Genomic DNA, 17792 nt, shown 5'->3' with positions numbered 1-17792 from the left:
TTGTTTCCTCCTGGAGCTTGACTGAAGAGCCCATGGAGGGCCGAAGGCGCAGCACCCCATGCTGCAGAAATCACAGGCCGAGGGAAGGACCAAAGCCAGCTGGCAGCTAAGGACGGCGAGGAATCCGGGACATCCCTGCAGAGGAGGCTGCTAAGGCCAGGAACTGTTCCCAAGGTCCTGTGACCACAGGTCCCTCCAGGAGGCCATGGGTGTGGAACCTGGATATTGCTGAAGAGTCATTAGTACCTCCCTGTCCTTCCCTCACTGCAACCCAGCCAGGGCTCTGTGGATGAGGGAGTGCGGCAGAGCCAGTTCCCATGACAACTTTCCAGAGATGGTGAGGAAGCTCTGGGCCCGAAGAACCACATCCTGGAACATTTAAACGGAAGGAGGTTGATTTCTCACCTTTTCACTCTGAGCGGGTGAGGGAGTTGCCAGGGCCAGGATGCCATTCTCCTGACCCTCAGTTTAGTTTTTCTTCTCCATCATACCCAAATTTCCATTTTAACACACAATTCACGCCAATTCAAATCAAGACATACCCTCTTTTAAGCTGACACCTACCTTTGCCACTGAGAAGTCAATTGGCGTTGACACTATCTGCAGCTTGAGCATTGATGGGGCTGGAGACAGGAGGATGACTTCTTCCCTTATCAACTCATCCTCCACATCCTCTGAAAGAAAACCGTGATGGTGTGAATCTTGTTATGATACCAGCAGAAGAAAAGGTGCAATTGCTTAACACCATGGACACTGATAAGTTTGGACAAGATGTGAATGAAAGGAGGGTTCCTCCATACCCCTCCTCTCTGCCCTTCAGGGTTCTCACTTCTTTATCAGCAGAAAGCAGAGTTCCTGTCACAACCCCACGGTGGTCTGCACCACAAGGTTGCTGGGGGGTGGGACCTGGCTATTGGTCAACTGGAAATTTCTGCTGTGGATGTGCTGTGAAACAACTGTCTGGGCCCACAAAACCCTAGCGCAGACACATTTCTTACAAAAAGTGGGCATGACACACATATCTGTCCCCTGAAGACAAACATGAAGAGGACAGCATTAGGAAAGAAAATGCCTCCATTACTGATTTATCAATATACATACATATATACACATATATGTATTAGATATATATAATATATATAAATGAAAGCCACAAGTGGCTTAATTTTAATAGTAGTATGTTTGAGTGTGTGTTTTGTTTTATATCAGATAAGCCCCATATAAAAGCCCCATGAGAAGTAACTATTATTACTCCCTTTTACAGATGAGAAAATGGAGGCTTAGAGAAATTAAGTAATTGGCCCAAAGTCACACAGCTGGAAAGCAGTGAAGGGTTGCTATAAACTCGGGTCAACTCCTAATCACTCTGCCATCCTGCCAGCAAGACCTCCAGCCAGGATACTAAGCCACACTCCCGATGTAGTCTTCTTACAATTGGGGTAACCAAGGCCCAGAGTGGTTCCCACTTAAGATGGCAGCAAAAGCCTGTGTCCTCACAGCCAGTGGAGGTTCCCTCTCACCATTGCACCTCATTGCTGCAGCATTTACCAGAACACTCAGATGAAAGGCCCACATGAAAACCACCCATGGCAATTCTGAATGCAAAGCTAAGCAAGGCAGAGTCCCCAGCATAGCAAAGGCCTTCACCAGAGTGGGCCTGCCGGATGGGGTGCCGGGATATATACAAGACCAACATCCCAGGACACATTTTATATCTTATTCTAGAGCTTCCTTTGCTCCCCTGGGGGAGGAACAAGCAGTATGAGGAATAAGTCTGAAATTTAAATGAGAACCTGAACTTAAATCAGAACCCTTCTTTGTGTCTCTGAAGAAGTCATCCTGTGACCGTGGTCTTACAAAAATAACCTGACATCAACACTAGATATTCAATCAGCAACATGTCTGGGTCTTAAGAACATGGCGGTAGGTAGAGAAAGTAAGAAACCAAATGAGATATATAACAATACAATTCACATCCTTTATAAGCATAAGCACCCAAAACAACACTCCGCATGTTGCAAGAACATATACAAGCAAAAGAGATGTCAGCTAAACCCATAAGAAAGACTGCTAATGGACGGAGGGTCATGGGAGTGGCGGGGGGGGGGGGCTAAAGAGGAATAAGGAGGGAAAGATAAGAGTGAGGGAGGTCCATGGGGGGTTGCAGACTAAGGAATGCTGGAGGAATAGACATGTGATTAATTCAACCCCAGGGACCTGAGGCCCAAACAAGGGGAAAGTAACCTGAGTGATTGCACCAGGACCTGAAGCACTCCTTGCAGGGCCTTGGGCCAGACTGATTCTGGAGGTACAGCAGGGCAATATTTAAGCCTATTTATTTATTTTTTTTTTTTTTTATAAAGAGGCATGTGTTTTTATTTATTTATTCGTTTTGTTTTTTTTTTTTTTTTTTTGTTTATACATGCACTGGGTACAGTCAGAAGCGCGGGAGGGTGAGAGAATTCACCAGAGCCAGAGCGGGGAGCAGAGCAGGCAGAAGGACCGAAGTACACTGCTGAGGGGAGCAGCGGGCGGCAGGAGAGGTCTGCGCACCATGTGGGACCCTCATCCATGTGGGACCCTCATCCGGTGGCCGGGGAGCAGCCGGGGATCGAACCGGCGCCTCAGAGGCTGCGGGCAGCTTCGCAACCCAGCGCTCAACTGCTGCGCCACCGGGGAGGCCCTTAAGCCTATTTAGAGGCTTCTGTTTAGTCTGAGGTTGTCCACGGAGGAAGTCGGGGCTGAAATGTGCTCTGCTCAGGGCCCCATGAAGTCTGGGGCTGGAGGCTGGTGGGTCCAGTGGAGCCCAGCCTTGCGTGAGACTCCAGGAGGAGGCAGTCTCCTCTGGCTTTGCGGGGAGGAAGTTGGCCCTGATGCAGAGTTGGTTCAGGACCACATAGCAGTCCTTGGGCCCAGACTGGCGGGACCGCCGTGCAAGGGAAAAACAAAGCACTCTGGAATGACATGTTGGCCAAGCAGACAAAACCATTTGCAAATACCGGTGGTTTGAGAATGCTATTTTTAAGACCCTGGTATAACAGTCTGGTTGAAAAGAAGCAAGGTTTTTTTTTTTTTTTGTTTCTTTTTTTTCCCCCATACCATTTTATTTGACCTTGGGAGGAGGAAATGTATAATATATATAATATATAAGAGAGGCCCCTCCATCTCTTTCCCCAGGTGCCCTACTCAGGCTCGGCGTTTCTCATTGACTGCAAGATCTCTCCTGGAAGATGCCCCAGGTGGGTCCTGCAGGCCAGCACTCCTCCTGGCTTTTGATAACAGACTCCACCTCTCAACCCCCCCACCAAGGATGCAGGCTGAAGCCTCAACCTTCTCCCACTCTCCAGCCTCTGAATTATTCTGCCTCTAAAATCTCTCCTGCCTCACATCCTTCCTTTCCTCCACTGTTAAAAGCTCTTTACTGAGTACCCAGGATGTGCCAGGGGTTACATGGGACAGAGAAGGTCCAGAGGTGGTTAAAACAGCACTCCCACATTCAAGGTGCTCACTGTCTGGAAGGGAGACAAAGTCCCAAACAAATAATATTATAATTGTGCTAAAACAGATAAATAATTGTGCTGAAAAGTATACAGGTTTTTGAAGAGTCAGAGTAGCTTCCCAGAGGAATATTCAAATATCAGGTAGATGTTTGAAGAGGTCTTAAAATACCCATAGGATTTCCCCCAAATAGATAAAGGACCCAATCACTCCTTTTCTGGACTATTTCAAAAGCTCCTCACTAGTTTTCCAAGGTCCAGGCACTTGCCCCTGAAATTCATCTTTAACACCCATCTGGAGCCATAGCCCTGGCTATGTTACTCACTAGCTCAGGATCCTCAAGGTCCCTTACTGGCTGTGAATTTATAGTCAGTCTCTTCAGTGCAGCGCTCAAGGTCATCCTTGCCTTGCCACACAACCTGCGTTCCCAGCACCGTCTCCCGCTGACCCCATGCCTTCCCTATAGTCAGTCACCTCAAGTAATCCCTCTCTCACACTCCAGGCCTTTGCCTGTGTAGTTCATGCCACATCTCCTCTTGGCAAGACCTCATGCAGCCTTCAAAGGTCAGTCTGAATATCACCTTGCTATGGAAACTTTTGGAAACCACCACAGAACTCGGTTAGAGCAGAGATGAACCTCTGATCCTCTGTTATATGCATTGCTGTCAACTTCTCTTCCCTTGTCCTACCCAACACTGTCCTCCAAGAAGGCACTTCTAACTGCTTTCAACAGAGTTCTGTCGAGCTCTGGCACAGAATTTCTAACAAAACTTTACTGAACTAAACCAAAGTAAGACAAATAGTGGTGGGGAAGGAAATGCCATTCCTCTAGTCAAATGTTATCCCTTGCTGCTGCCCCCCAGTCCCCTACACCTCTTTCCCTTTCTCTCTTCCATAAACTCTCCTGGTGAGTGGGTTCCATGATTGCTTATCTTTCATCTCCATTTCCTTTCCTAAACCGACAGCTAAGCTACTAGCAAAGAGGGGCCCTACCTCCCTCTGGAAACACACACACACTTCAAACAGCTGGCTTCTGAGAGAACTACTAAAAGCCCTCCTTCCACTAGAAGCCCTCTGGGTTCTGAAGGCCAGGAACTGCTTCACTTTATGACCAAACAGGAGTGGCTTTCATTGGAAAATCTTAAAGTACAGTGCCTTACAGAAAGGCTTTAGATGCCAGGTTTCCTGGATCCCCATTTCATTCTGCACAGCCCTGAGCAGAGACCCACCCCTTCCTGGGCAGGCCAGACAGTCCTCCCAGTCACTTCTGATGATCACAACTCTGAGGAATTGTCACCTCAGAATAAACAAACCCCTGCCTCCATTCAGAGGCTGCCCCTGCCTTTCAACTTCATCAAAGCCAACTGCCCATCTCACAAGTAACTTCTAAAAAAGCACACTGCTTTCCTCAGTTGAAAAGGGAGTATTAAAAAGCAATAGGAAAAGTACATGGATGGCTCTTATATGCCAAAATGGCCCAGCAGGTATATTCATGGCTTGTAGAGAAAGAGTAAGTGTCTACGGAACTCAAGCCTTATCTCTTCATGTCCACTATTGGTCTATCACCATCCATTCTGGGCTGCTTTTGCCATGTCCTGAAAACATGTACATATACATCCTTGGAGAGTAGAGAATTGCAGAAAGAGAAAAGTAAAAAGATGGCTTCAAAACTAAAGAGTGAATGGACATGTTCCCTCTCTTGATCTGAGTTGTAGTTATAGGTCTGAGCACTTTGCACTTGATGCACTTCTTTGCTTATATTTTACACCTTGATTATCTATTCCTAAATCTTTTAAAAGGTGAACTTCCCCCTACAGAGCTAAATTGATATTTTGACGGAGAACCAGCTTCTGGAGACTTCTATAGGTTCTGAGTGACCCTAAAACAATCTTCAAATGCTGAAAGGGCTCCCCTGCTGCTTTGCCTCTCCCCCAAAGTGGATCTCAAAATAATTAGACTTCTTAGATGGATTTCTCCAGGACAAAGACAGGCAGTGGAAGACAACATCAACTAAAAAGAGAGGAGCCTGCTCTACTCACTCACGCTCTGGGCCAAGTTCTTCTTTGCAAGGTCAGTAGGAGGACAGTGGCTCCCCACCCAGCCAGTGGAGAGCCCACCATCCATGCCCCCAGACAGCGCAAACGAGACCCTGGCCCTGAAGGGCACAGTGGAGAAGCACCAGCCACACCTACCAAGCTGTAGGGCACCCAGCTCACCGTCGGCCTTGCTGGACACTGGCAACTGGTTTTTCCTGGGAAAAAAAGAAAACATCAGTGTGCTAGAAGCAAATGACAGAGAAATATAAACTGCAGGGGAAATTGGGGAGAGTACTGGAGGGGGTCCAGGGGGTAAATTCCAGGTTCTCTTGGGTCCTGGCTCGACACTGTGTGCACCTTGCACCGGTCACGCTCCCTTTCTGACACTGGTTCCATATCGGATAAAACCAAATCACCTCCAAGGGTCCTTCAATTGCGTTCACAAACACACACACACACACACACACACACACACACACACACAGTTCCTGTCATCACTGTATGAGTTTTTTTTTTTTAATATCTCTCTCTCTTTTTTTGGTTTCCTTTCTTCTCCCAGCTTTCTTATAAAGCTATCAGCAGCCATTTATAAGCAAATCTGAGATGTACCAAAGAACCTGCCCTGTATCCTATTATCTGAAAATGTGTCCTGTGATTCTGATTTGTAAATTCAGGCCAAGTCCAAGCAGAGCATTCTTAAAATGGCCTACCTGTATTTTAGCTCTCTTTAGTTGTTTCTTCCCCCTCCAGTATGCATCAATCTGAAGTAAGATCACTTTTTTGAAAGAATGTGCTAAAAATAACAACATTACATCACTCTCTCAAAAACCCGTTTACTATGTTAAAAATGACAGCTCTTTTGAACGTAGCATTGAAATATATTTTCCTCCAACATCCTTGCAGGGGTCTGATAGGATTGAAGTAACAATTGCAATCTCGCTATGGTACATTCTATTGAATTGGCTTCCTCCTGAAGATGTATGGAGGGGCGTGCGTGGAAGACCACGGAGGACACACAGTACCGAATGCCCGAGCACGTACTGCTTTGGACTCCGGCTTCTTTCTCTGTGCTGGAACAAGCTCTCCTTCCCCCTCCCACCCTGCCAATTCCAATCCTCCCCTAGTCCTCTCCACTCAATCAAGACCATTCCCTTTCATTCAAAACCACAAAATTCCTTTGTCCCTACACTACCAGGGTTATGCAAGCGTTCCTGTGGGGAAGGGTGAAAGAATGCACTGGAAACAGGAGCTAGGGCAGTAGAAGGATGTGAAAGAGGGTGTTAACACAAGGCTGTCATAGGTCCCAAGCCCCCAGCAATGGGTACTCACTTTCACAGAAGCCTCTCCCGCCAAACTGCTCCCACCCCCATAGCTCCACTCAGGCTGAGACCTGAGCACCCCCTCTATCTCTCCCTCCTGTCACTGTTTCATCTGGAGACTAAGGCAGGGTGACTTGCCCTCGTTGTGCCTCAGTGTAGGGACACTGAAAAGTAAACTTGGAGGCTTGGGCCCTAGGTGGCCTCTAAAGCCTGCCATGAACCATTTCAAACAGGGGTGGCAGAAGCAAAGGCATCTCTGGAACATTCCAGCAGCAATAACCTCTCTCTGTCTCTATCTCCGCCTCATCATCTCCCCCAAATCACTACAATGGCCTGCTAGCAGGTTCCTGACCCCCAGTGTGAAGCCCCACTCCCACATTGGCCCCCTACATCTTAACCTGGCTATCTAAGGCATCTTTCTAAAGAACAAATCAGACCACACCACTGTCTGGCTGAAATGCTTCAAATGCTTTCAAATGCTTTCCCATCACCATCAGCAATAATGATAAAAATCACAATTATAAATAATGACAGTAATATAAGAGCAAATACTGTGACTGTGTACTGTTTCAGGCAGTGCTGAGTGCTTTTCAAGCATCAAAAATCATTGGCTTCTCAGTACCAGGTCCCATAATTTTCCTAGGATTACTCAGCAAGTAAGTGGCAGCACAGGAATATGAACACGGGCAATGACTCTCAAGATAATGGCAGAGAGACAATGGCAGTGACCACCACGTACTGCTTCCTTATAAAATAAAATCAAGGCCCACCAGGGTACCCTCAGGGGTACCTATGATCTGGCTGCCCACCCCTCAACCTCTATCCTTTGCACCCTCACTCTCCACTTGCATTTCCCCCATGCTGAACTTCTCAGCCTGTGCTTCTATACCTTTTCATAAGCTATATGCTTCATCTAGAATATCCCTTGGCAAACTCATACTATTCCTCCGAAGTCCAACTGGAAGGTTACCAATTTCTCAACCCCAAAGTAGGCATTCATTTCATTTCTTCACTCACTCACTAGCAAACATGTGACATTTATCTGGCAGGCTTATCTCCTGGCCCTAGTGAGACCCGGCCATGTAAAATGAATAGGTATAATTCGCAATATGACATGGTGTGGTAGGCTGGATAATGGCCCTCAAAAATATCCATTTCGTAATCCCTGGAACAGGCAAATGGTCCCTTATGTGGCAAAAAGTACTTTGCGAATGGGATTAATTTAAGGATTTTGAGATGGAAGAGGGTATCCTGGATTATCCCGGTGAGACCAATGTAATTATAAGAAGGAGACTGGATGCAGAACAGGAGAGGTGACGTGATGATGGAAGCAGAGGCTGGGAGTGGTACATTTTGAAGACGGAGGACGGGGCCAGGTGCCAAGGATGTGGGTGGCCACTGGTAGCCGAGAAAGGCAAGGAAACAGGTTTTCCCTGAGCACCTGCCAACACCTTCACTTTACAACTTTAGCTCAGTGGAACTGATCTCAGAATTTGGTCCTCCAGAGAAGTGAGATGATAAATTCATATTGTTTAAGTCACTGAACTTGTGGTATCAGTGGCAGAAGCCATGGGAAACTAATACCAGTGGTGAGACAGATAAGGAAGAACAAAGGACTGTGGGTTCTCTTGGTTGCCTCTTGTCATATCTCACTGCCCAGCATCTACTCAATGCTCCATGACTGGGTGTCGATACCAGAGTGACCCTCACAGAATCTCAGTGACTCACACAAGGTCACACAACGTAGAAATGCTAGAGCCAAGACTCGCCCCCCGGCTGCTGGCTCTGTTTTGCTCTTTCCTCTACTTTATGCTTCCTTCCCAGCCCCCAATCCTCCTCGGCTTCCTGTGGACCACGGAACAAAGTCCAAACCTTCCAAGTGGCCCCCCTGGATCCTGAGGGCAGAGCCACGAGGTATGTGGGTGGCCCCAAGTAGTGGTGAGAGGGTTGAGATGTTCCCCCTGCTTCGGATACAGCGGGGCCGCCCCGTCCCCATCCCTGACCCAGTCATGAGACTTCCACCCAGAGTGCCATCCATCAGCTGCAAGACCCAGCTCAGAGGCTTTGTGCCGGTTTCCCATAGATCTCATCACCAGAGGAGACTTCAATTATGCTCACACTTAGGGAATGCACTTATTGTTCCTTTCATGTGTCCCTTTGTGGCGTAAGCATTACAAAGTTTAAAAGGTCAGTTTAAAAGCATGTTCTTGCCTTTGAGTGAAAACTATTATGAAAAACAACAAGAAGATAAATCAAGGAATTCAAAATACTTTTTCAAAATGTGATTGTGCAGATACCCCAGAGATATGTGTCAAAGTGTGCATCTAGTAAGTCCACACTCGCCAGGCTGCAGGCACCCCGGCTATCTGTTGTATCTGGGGTCTCCACTTCTCACCTAATCATCATTTTGTGTGTCCCTGAGGGAGAAGCAATGGCTAGGGCACTGCAGGTGTCTGGGAGTATATGGAGTCAAGACTCAGTCTCTGGGTAGCTGGAACTTGGAAAGAGTTACTCAGGAGCCTGGGTTCTTGTCTCCGCTTTTCACCATTCTGCATGTCCTTGGGCAAATCATTCACCTCTGTGGGCATCAGGTTCCTCCTCTGAACCATGGGGATGCGAGCAAATGCCTGCTGGCTGTGGGGCAAGACCAGGGGCAGGGACTCTGAGAGGACCGGAGAGGCCAAACCACGTTATTCTTGAAATTTTAGTGATTGTACATCCCAACACCCAGAATATTCCACCAGCTCTTAACATACAGAGAAGAGGGCATGGTCATTCCTCAGGGTTTGGTACTGAATGTTGGCCTAAATTAGTAATGGATTCCAAATGAAAGGTGTCCCATGAGAATAAACATGTAGATCACTTACTACGTATTAGAGGAAAAATCAGAGCCCAATGTGAATGGAGTCCAACGGGACCCCACCCATGCAGCACAAGATTCCAGAATATAAGAAATTAACACTGACTGTTAATTTCTGACCGTTGAAAGTCAGTGATATCCCAGCACATCTAACCAAAGTGATATAAAATTATCTGGAGGGGCACTCTACAGACAGACCACACAAGATGCCAGGGTGGCGTGGCAGGGTGGAGATGTTTTCCAGTCCCACTGAAAATATGCTCCAAATGGGAAAACTACTAAACACATAAGAAAATGATGCACCACTGTAAGTAAGTTGACACAATAAGCAAGGTTCACCGAGGCTCCCAAGAACTTGAGCTGGTGCAACAACAGTCTAAAAGAGGCTGTAATTCGAGATACAAGAGCAAATTTACAAAAGGAAAGGAAATCATAGGAAAAGAAAAAGACACTACAAGTAAAGCCTGAGCAGTTTTAAAAGGAAACACAGTCATAGAAAGAAAAACTATGCTCAAGCACATAGTGGTGTGGATAATAACATTAAGTATAAAAAGGAAATCGACACGTCTACTCCTAGAAAGGAGGAGGGAAGCTACTATCCCGATTTAGCAGAGTTGTCCAGCTGTCCGTGGACATGTAGGAAGAGACCAGACCAGTGATAAGACCAGCTCTCGCACCAAAGAGGAGTGGCACACTTGGCAAGGAACTAACGGCCTGGAGTCTCAGCTACCCTTTTGCCAGATGGGCCTTTTGAGAGGCTGCACCGACAGACTTCAACTCTGGGGTTCGCTCTATCCCCACCCGCACAAGCTTCTTGGTGGGTGCACACATAGCCTGCAGCTGGGGGGCGCCCTCTGAGGAGCAACCTGCCTTCTCTTCTCTTTCCCAAGGGTGCCTTCGCACAGCCCTTGCTCCTAAGGTGCTCATTAAAATCTGAACTGCTGGAGAAGCAGTGAGCCTTAGTGAGGAGATCCCAGGGGGCAAGCTGACTTTCAAAGAACTTTTTCAAATTGAAGTTCTCCACAGGAGAGATTTTTTTCTTTTCGCTTTCCTGCTTTCCACTCTTCCTTGGCTTCCTCTTGAGGCTCAGCTATGCTGCCCCAGATAAATCCTGAGGTACAGAATTCCAGTGAGTTGGTCTTGGAAGGCACTTAATTGGTGTAACCGTTGGTTTCACAGATGGGGAAACTGAGCCCGGGAGAGAGGAGGGGAGCTCCCCAGCTGCCTTCATCTCCCAGCGCAGCCTGACACCCCCACCCCGATCGGCAGGCGTTTTTAAAATTAAGCCATCAAGAACATGAGGTCTCATTTGGGGTGGGTCACCGAGAAGTCACCATGTGCACTACCTGTCACACTGTGTAGCGACTTTAACAGATCTCAGTGTTTGTTATACCCTGCAGTTGCCAGTTCTCTGACTGTTGACCTTCAACATATAAAAGATCTTTTTTTCTCTCTTTTCTTTTCTCTTAAGGATGTGGAAAACCTGACTAGAATTGCCTGGTCTGACATTTCCTGTGAGAAAGCTCTCTGCTTGGAATACTGTGAAAACAATCTGCCTTAACAATTCAACGCAAATAAATTATCTTCCTGAAACTAGTGAAAAACCTTAATTGGGAGTTAGGCTGCATATCCAAATCTCTCTCATCCGGATCCACAATGACGAAGGTTGGACCAAGATAGTGATCGAGGGTGAGGACAGATCTGGGGGGGGGGGGGAGGGTCTCTGCTGACCCTGCATCCTCCTGGAAAAGTCATCGGCCCAGCTCTCTAGCTGGCGAGAACACACGTCGTACCCCAGCCCATTGTTCTTGGGGGTGATGATTTCTCAGCTTAACTATCTTTCCCTATGTGCCCCGCCCCACAGTCTTTGGCACACATCCTTGACAAGAAGTGTGCGGAGCCAGAGCAGGATCCGAAATCAAGTCCAACATTTCTCTTTCCTTGAGTCAGGGTGGATTCTGGCACATTCCAGGAACAGAAAAGAATTTTACCATGGTCACCAAGTCATCAGACTGGGAGAGTTCCTTCAAGGGCGTCCAGTTTACAAAACAAAACTGCATTAGACATAATCTTCCTTCATATTATTCTCCCAGTTTGGCATGAGTCCTCAGCATACAGATGGTATTTAATGGATGCTCCCTGTGGAAGCTGGGGAGTACTCAGAGTTCACCTCAATGCAGCTGGTCCACCTAGAAGGGCTAGAAAGGTTATTCCAAGTCATTTCTAATCCTGCCAGGGGTGGGGTTCAGGTGAGAGAGGGAGATTTTCCAAGGTCCCCTGGGTTGTGGGCAAAGGCAGAAATAGAATTTTAGGCTCCAGACATTCATCCAGTACATTTTCACCTATCCCATGCTAGATGTGAGAGGCACTGACTGTGTTTTCTTTAAACCCATGTGTGTCAGCATAGGTTGGTCACCCTTCTCTCTAGGGACACACACCAAGCAGGGCTCTGCAGCTCTCCAATTCATATCTCCTGCCTTTCTCCCAGGCTGCAGTTTCCTGGGTGTGGCTGAAATCTGTTCCACAAGGTGACTGGTGCCGAGAGACAGGCATTGCTCAACAGGCAGTGAAATGGTGGGTCTGGCTGTAGTTCATCAGTGGAACACGGCCAAACCCTGGGAGGAACCATGCTGTCACCTGAGCTGTGCAGTTCACCAAATACAAAATTGTGAGCCCATCATAGCCTTTCTTCGTGGTCTTGCCTTCCCACCTCTGCCCAAGAGCAACTGGCCACCAGGCTCAACCATGTCCAACCATTGTGAGATGCCGGATGAGCTAATGACCAGAGCCAGAGCTAAAGACATGTGACGGTGTCTCACCCACACCCTGAGGGTCCCCTTAATTGGGAGTTAGGCTGCACACCCAAGTCCCTCTCATCCGGACCCATGACGACAAAGATTGGACAAAACAGTGATCTTGGGTGAGGACAGACTTGGAGGGAGGAGGGGTCATGGATGACCCTGCATCCTCCTGGAAAAGCCATCAGCCGGGACTCTAACTGGAGAGAACACATGTCATACCTCAGACATGTGGGGGCCCCGGACTACACACCCAGCAGGCAGGGTCACCGTGGCTGCCTCTGATTAGGGCTTCCGGCAGTGAAGGGAGGACCCAACAGGTCTGGCTCCATCAGAGATGAAGATTCCCCGGGTCCTGCCCTCCCCGGGGCTGGTATGAGGGCCCAGGACGGGAAGGATTGCCTCTCCAACCTTGGCCCCTGCCCAGGGAGTGTAAAGTCACACTGGCAGTTATGAAAGGGGAGGATCCAACGTGCCGCCTGGAAGACATTACATAAGAGTCGCCGCCGGTTTCCATAGTGGCTTGGAAAGCCGTGTGGAGGTGTTTACTTAGCTGCTAGGAGAAGCTGGGTTTTGGCACCAACCTTACCCTTTACTGTCCTAATAAAGGCCAATATATCCAGGGAAGTGAGCTGCCCCAATGAGGGAGGCCGACTTTCTCTCGTCCCACTCAACAGGAAATCCACTTACCTTGTGTTTGGTTCAATACTCCAAAGGATGACTTAGAACAACTTCTAGGATGCAATATTTTCATTTTGAAATTAACGCAACATTCCCCTCTATAAGCACTAACAACAGTGCCATGGGCAGTATTTTTGAAACTACACCCGTCTGGGTCTAAGGTTAACTCCATAGCAATTTGAAAACAAAGAAATTTAGGTTTGTTTACTTTAGAAAAGGTAAGGAGGCTTACACTTAAATAACACTTATTTTTGGAGCTCTTGTTTCTCCCCAAGTGGCCTGGGGTGAATAATCACCTTCCCTGGGCTCCCATTTTCCTGTCCATAACATTCTTAGGGTTCTAAGTGCTCCATAGCTTTGTTCTTAGCAATAATAATTGCTTATATGGGTGGCACCTTCTTTTTTCTCAAGCACTTACTAAGCAGTTTTAAATATAATTCTTATTAAAGTCCCCTGTGAGCAGGGGCGTAGGAACCTTTTAGCCCCACTTCTACAAATGAGGACATTGAGATTCAGAAAATCAGAAAAACATTTAACACAAAACAGCCCATGCCAACAGGTCTAAATTGAGATGAAGAAAATAAGCAACAATACAGTTAGTCTTTCACAAGGTTTAATTTGCCCATTTTAGCAGCTGGACTTTTATTTTAAAATCATATCATCCCAACTTTTGAAAATGTTATGAAATTGTTTTAATGTCCTTAAGCCAGAAATTAAATAATAATAACCACCACCCACATCACATCTGATTTATGGTGCAGTCAATAGAGCTTAAGCTTCAGCAGTCCTCACCCTTCCAAGAGAACTAGCAATGTGTTAGCACGGTATTGGATTTTAGTAAAGTTTACAGAAATGAGATATTGTCATAGTCTTTCTCTCAGAGAAGCCACCATGATGTCTGCAGCTGAACCTGAACTTGGTCCCCCAGTGTTTTGTTTTTGTCCTTATTTTTGTGGTTGTTTTGCTGGCCCGTGTATTCCCAGAAATCCACTGCACCAGATGGGTGACCCCAAGTCTGCTCCAACCAGGGGCCCTGTATTTGTCTTGCCCTAGTTTGTAGAGAGACAGGCGAAGCCAAGACTGACTCCTGGGGCTCCTCTTTCTTCTACCCCCCACCAACTGTCCCATTACAAAATAAAGTACTCTCCAGGAAATTTGACCTACTCCAAAAGCACAGAGAACTGATTGTTTTCTGGATATTTCTTAGAAAAGGGAGAAACGTGTTGCTTTAAACCCGAGCTAGCTTTGCAAACTTGGAGCATTACACTACTAGTACACACAAAACCAGAGAATTGTGGAATCTCCATGGTGAACCAGTCCCAACTAAGGAGGAGCACACCCTGGATAAAATTAGCTGTCTCCTGAGGGAGCCAGGAACCTCCCGTGCCTCTCCCGGCAGTGTTTTCACTTGAAATAGGGTGTGAGGGTCCTGGTGTACCAACCAGAGGATGAGTGCCCTTCCTTCCCACCCCTCTGGGCTCTCCACCTCTGACTCTTCAGGAATCCTCTGGAGCTTTTTCCAAAACAAATACAAAAAACATAGGAAGCAGCTGGACCCACATCGGGCTGTCTCATCCCCGAGAGTGGGGGATCAGCAAGTGGAGGAGGTATTCGGTGCGGTGCTGAAATGTGCCTGAGGACAGTCACTCATAAGTGGGGGATCTGTTCTGAAACTTTCCACGAGTCCCCACGCAGGGAGCACAGAACCACCTCAAACAGAAATCAGGATGCAGAGATTTGAATTTAGCACAGGGCAGGGAAAGTGTTTCTTCCCGGGCCCTCACGAGGTTTTCACGCGAGTTTGTGGCAGGGAAGAAGGGGGAAGAATCAAAAGCAGCACTTTCTCCTTAACAGTGAAACTCCTGCAGATTTGGAATGAAGTCCTCTGCCAAGACTCTGACTTCCCGTTTCTAGGGCTCTACATCTACATAACACGGACTCCAGACTGCACACTCGTGCCCACCAAACCCCAGGGTTCTGAATCCTCACCCCAGGGCTGCAAGTCCCTGCCACCTTGGCTGTCCCCGGAGGGCAGCCATGCAGGGGCCTATAGACCGCGGCCCCTTCAAGGGTAGCGTGGGCGAGAAATGGTCCCAGCAGCGCAGCCAACAGGAAGCTCTTTGACCAAAGTTATCTGGAGCTTTTTCCAGAACAAATATAAAAACCATATGAAGCAGCTGGACCCACGTCGGGCAGTCTCCTGTTGGAAATGTCATGTTGAGCCTCACAATGTGGGTGTAATCAAATGATTGGGAGTTTTGAGAAAACATCCAGAGGGTCCTGAGAGAAAAGAGCAAGTATTGCCAGAGTGGGGGGGAGGGGGGGTATGGATTCCAGTCCCAGCGGGGGGTGGTGGAGGCTGGCTCTGGTGGAGGGAGTGTAGGAATCTCAGGAGCAGCTGGCCAGGCCCACACTAAGAGGCTAATCCAGGGTGTATAGGTATCGCTTCTGGAACAGCCACCCGTTCCTTGAAGTCCGAGGCCTTGGGGAGGCCCATATACAAGGAATCCCCTCCCTGGCCTCACCGTGTTTCTGGGGCTGAGCTTTCACTTTATACCATCACCTCCCCAGATTGCAGCACACGGGGACACACCATGACCCGTTGCACTTCCCTGCCACCCTCATTTGTTCCATGAGTTTTGTGCTTTCCCTTTTTATCTTACAAAAAAAAAAAAGTTAAAGCAACAGGAAAATTAAGAGCTCTATTGTGAACACCAATATGCCTTTCACTTAGAGTGACACAAATTGCTAAAATTTTGCCAAATTTGCTCTGTCTCCAGACACACACACACACACACACACACACACACACACACACACACACAATTTCTCTGCTGAACTATATGAAAGCAAGTTGCATGTGTCATAACACATCATCCCTAAATACTTCAGCCTGAATCTCCCAGGAGTAAGTACAGTCTCCTACAAACACCCACCATGTGGGGCTTACTTATATGACAACACTGTTTAAAACCAGGATCCTTGTCTAAGCTCTCCCAGAGCCCTGCATCTGGTAAGTATACTCTTTTGAAGCTCTTTTCTTTTAAAAAGAAGAAATCAGTTCTAATTATTAGATATTAAATCAGCCAGATTCACTTTAGGTTTTTATCTAAAACAGATTCCTCCAAACTTCACTTTCTTCTTTTAAGGCTGGACTTAAAGGATGTCTAATGTGAACATTTAGGCAAGAAAATGAGATTTGTAAAGAAGCTGAGAGGGGCAGGGGAGGGGCAGCCTCTGGGTTGTAGATGATCCCTCCCCCTGTGTGATTGGATTTCCTTGTGAGCTTTTGGGGTTGGCTCCCACACACCTGTCAATATGTCCTGTATATAGTAGCTTCTAGAACACCTGCCCTCTATATAGTAGCTTCTGGACCATGAATACCGCATGTGAAACAATGGAGGTGGCTCTGAGCCTTGCAAAGAACCTCCAGGCTCAGAAGGTGGCAGGGCACTTGGTCTTGGTTTCTGTCCATAACATTTTTATAATGCTTGCCTGTCTTTTTTTTTTTTTTTTTTCATCAAAATAAGTTTCATTTGAAGTGGGAACGGCTGACCAAAGTGACATGGGACTGGAACACGGCGTCAGTTATAGGAACACCATCCTCCTCTCACATCTTTCCTGTTTCTCAGGACTCCGCAGAATCTAATGATGCCTGGGGCCAGTGCAGAAGCCAGAAGGTGGAGGACCACGAGCACACGGCCAAGAGAGCAGCACATGAGGCCAGGCCCCTGCCCAGGCCTGGCCTGTACCTGGGAGTAGAGTTGGGGGTGCCCTGCTCTGTCAGCCTCCAGGGCTTTCAAATGAACCTGGCCCCACTTCTTTGACCCTCACTGCAAAGGAGAGGAAAAGCCTCATGGAAGACAAATTCATTCCATAAAGACTCCCTGAGGCCCCACTGTGTGCTGATCAGCCACAGGAGTCCCAGGAACCCAAGCCAGCTTGCCCTCTTCACCCTGGCCATGACCCACACAATGGATATGAATATTTCTCTTGGATCATATAATATTCCATAATCTGGCTCTATTCTTACTTCCCATGCCTCTTTCACAAAATTTCCATTTGTTTAGGATACATCATCCAGGAAGGAGTGTTTGTGCTAAACAAATAGCAGGAAAGAAAGCATTTATTACTAAAGTAACTATTGTAGGCCAAGTATTTGTATACATTATTTCATCTATTCTTCATAACAACCACAGAAGTGTAGACATACCATCCCATATTTTAGATGAAGAAATTTAACCACCAAGTGATTAAAAAAACATTCTGTGCAAGGTCACCCTGGTAGTCGGTGGCGAATCTGCCCCATTCTAAATCTCAGCCCTTTCAACCTCACCAGGCTAAGAGTTAATTACATTCAATATGGAGCACAATGTTTTAAAGTCTCAGAATACAATAAAATGCAATGTTTCCCAAATAGCAGTCCTGACAACTTAAGAAAGCTTTGTTTAATTGGAATAAATTTCAAATAACTCAAAAGCTTTGCCGAGCAGAATTGGCTCTTTCACTGGGGATTTAAAAGGTACTTTGGGAACTTGTAATGCCCCAGGCCCGTCATTATGGATCTCAATTATCCTTATGGAGCATGGCAAAAAATGAA

At 47.1% G+C, this 17792-nt stretch overlaps 1 protein-coding gene across 2 annotated transcripts in view; it reads right to left on the bottom strand.

The window, feature by feature from the left end:
• Nucleotides 1-17792, bottom strand: part of MINDY4 (MINDY lysine 48 deubiquitinase 4) — a 111557-nt gene that overhangs the window by 54591 nt on the left and 39174 nt on the right. Inside the window, exons 6-7 of one of the 2 annotated variants that reach the window (XM_054692452.1) lie at nt 5691-5749; nt 565-674 (exon numbers count right to left, since the gene is read on the bottom strand). In XM_054692452.1, coding sequence (XP_054548427.1) covers nt 565-674; nt 5691-5749 — 169 coding nt within the window. The remainder of the gene's footprint in view (nt 1-564; nt 675-5690; nt 5750-17792) is intronic. The other variant, XM_054692451.1, reaches the window with a different exon arrangement.

Source organism: Talpa occidentalis, unplaced genomic scaffold (genome assembly GCF_014898055.3).
Source record: "Talpa occidentalis isolate TD23 unplaced genomic scaffold, MPIMG_talOcc4v2.1, whole genome shotgun sequence".
In the NCBI taxonomy this organism is placed as follows: domain Eukaryota; kingdom Metazoa; phylum Chordata; class Mammalia; order Eulipotyphla; family Talpidae; genus Talpa; species Talpa occidentalis.
The sequence above is the reverse complement of the archived record's forward strand: the minus strand, read 5'-3'. Positions and strand labels throughout refer to the sequence as shown.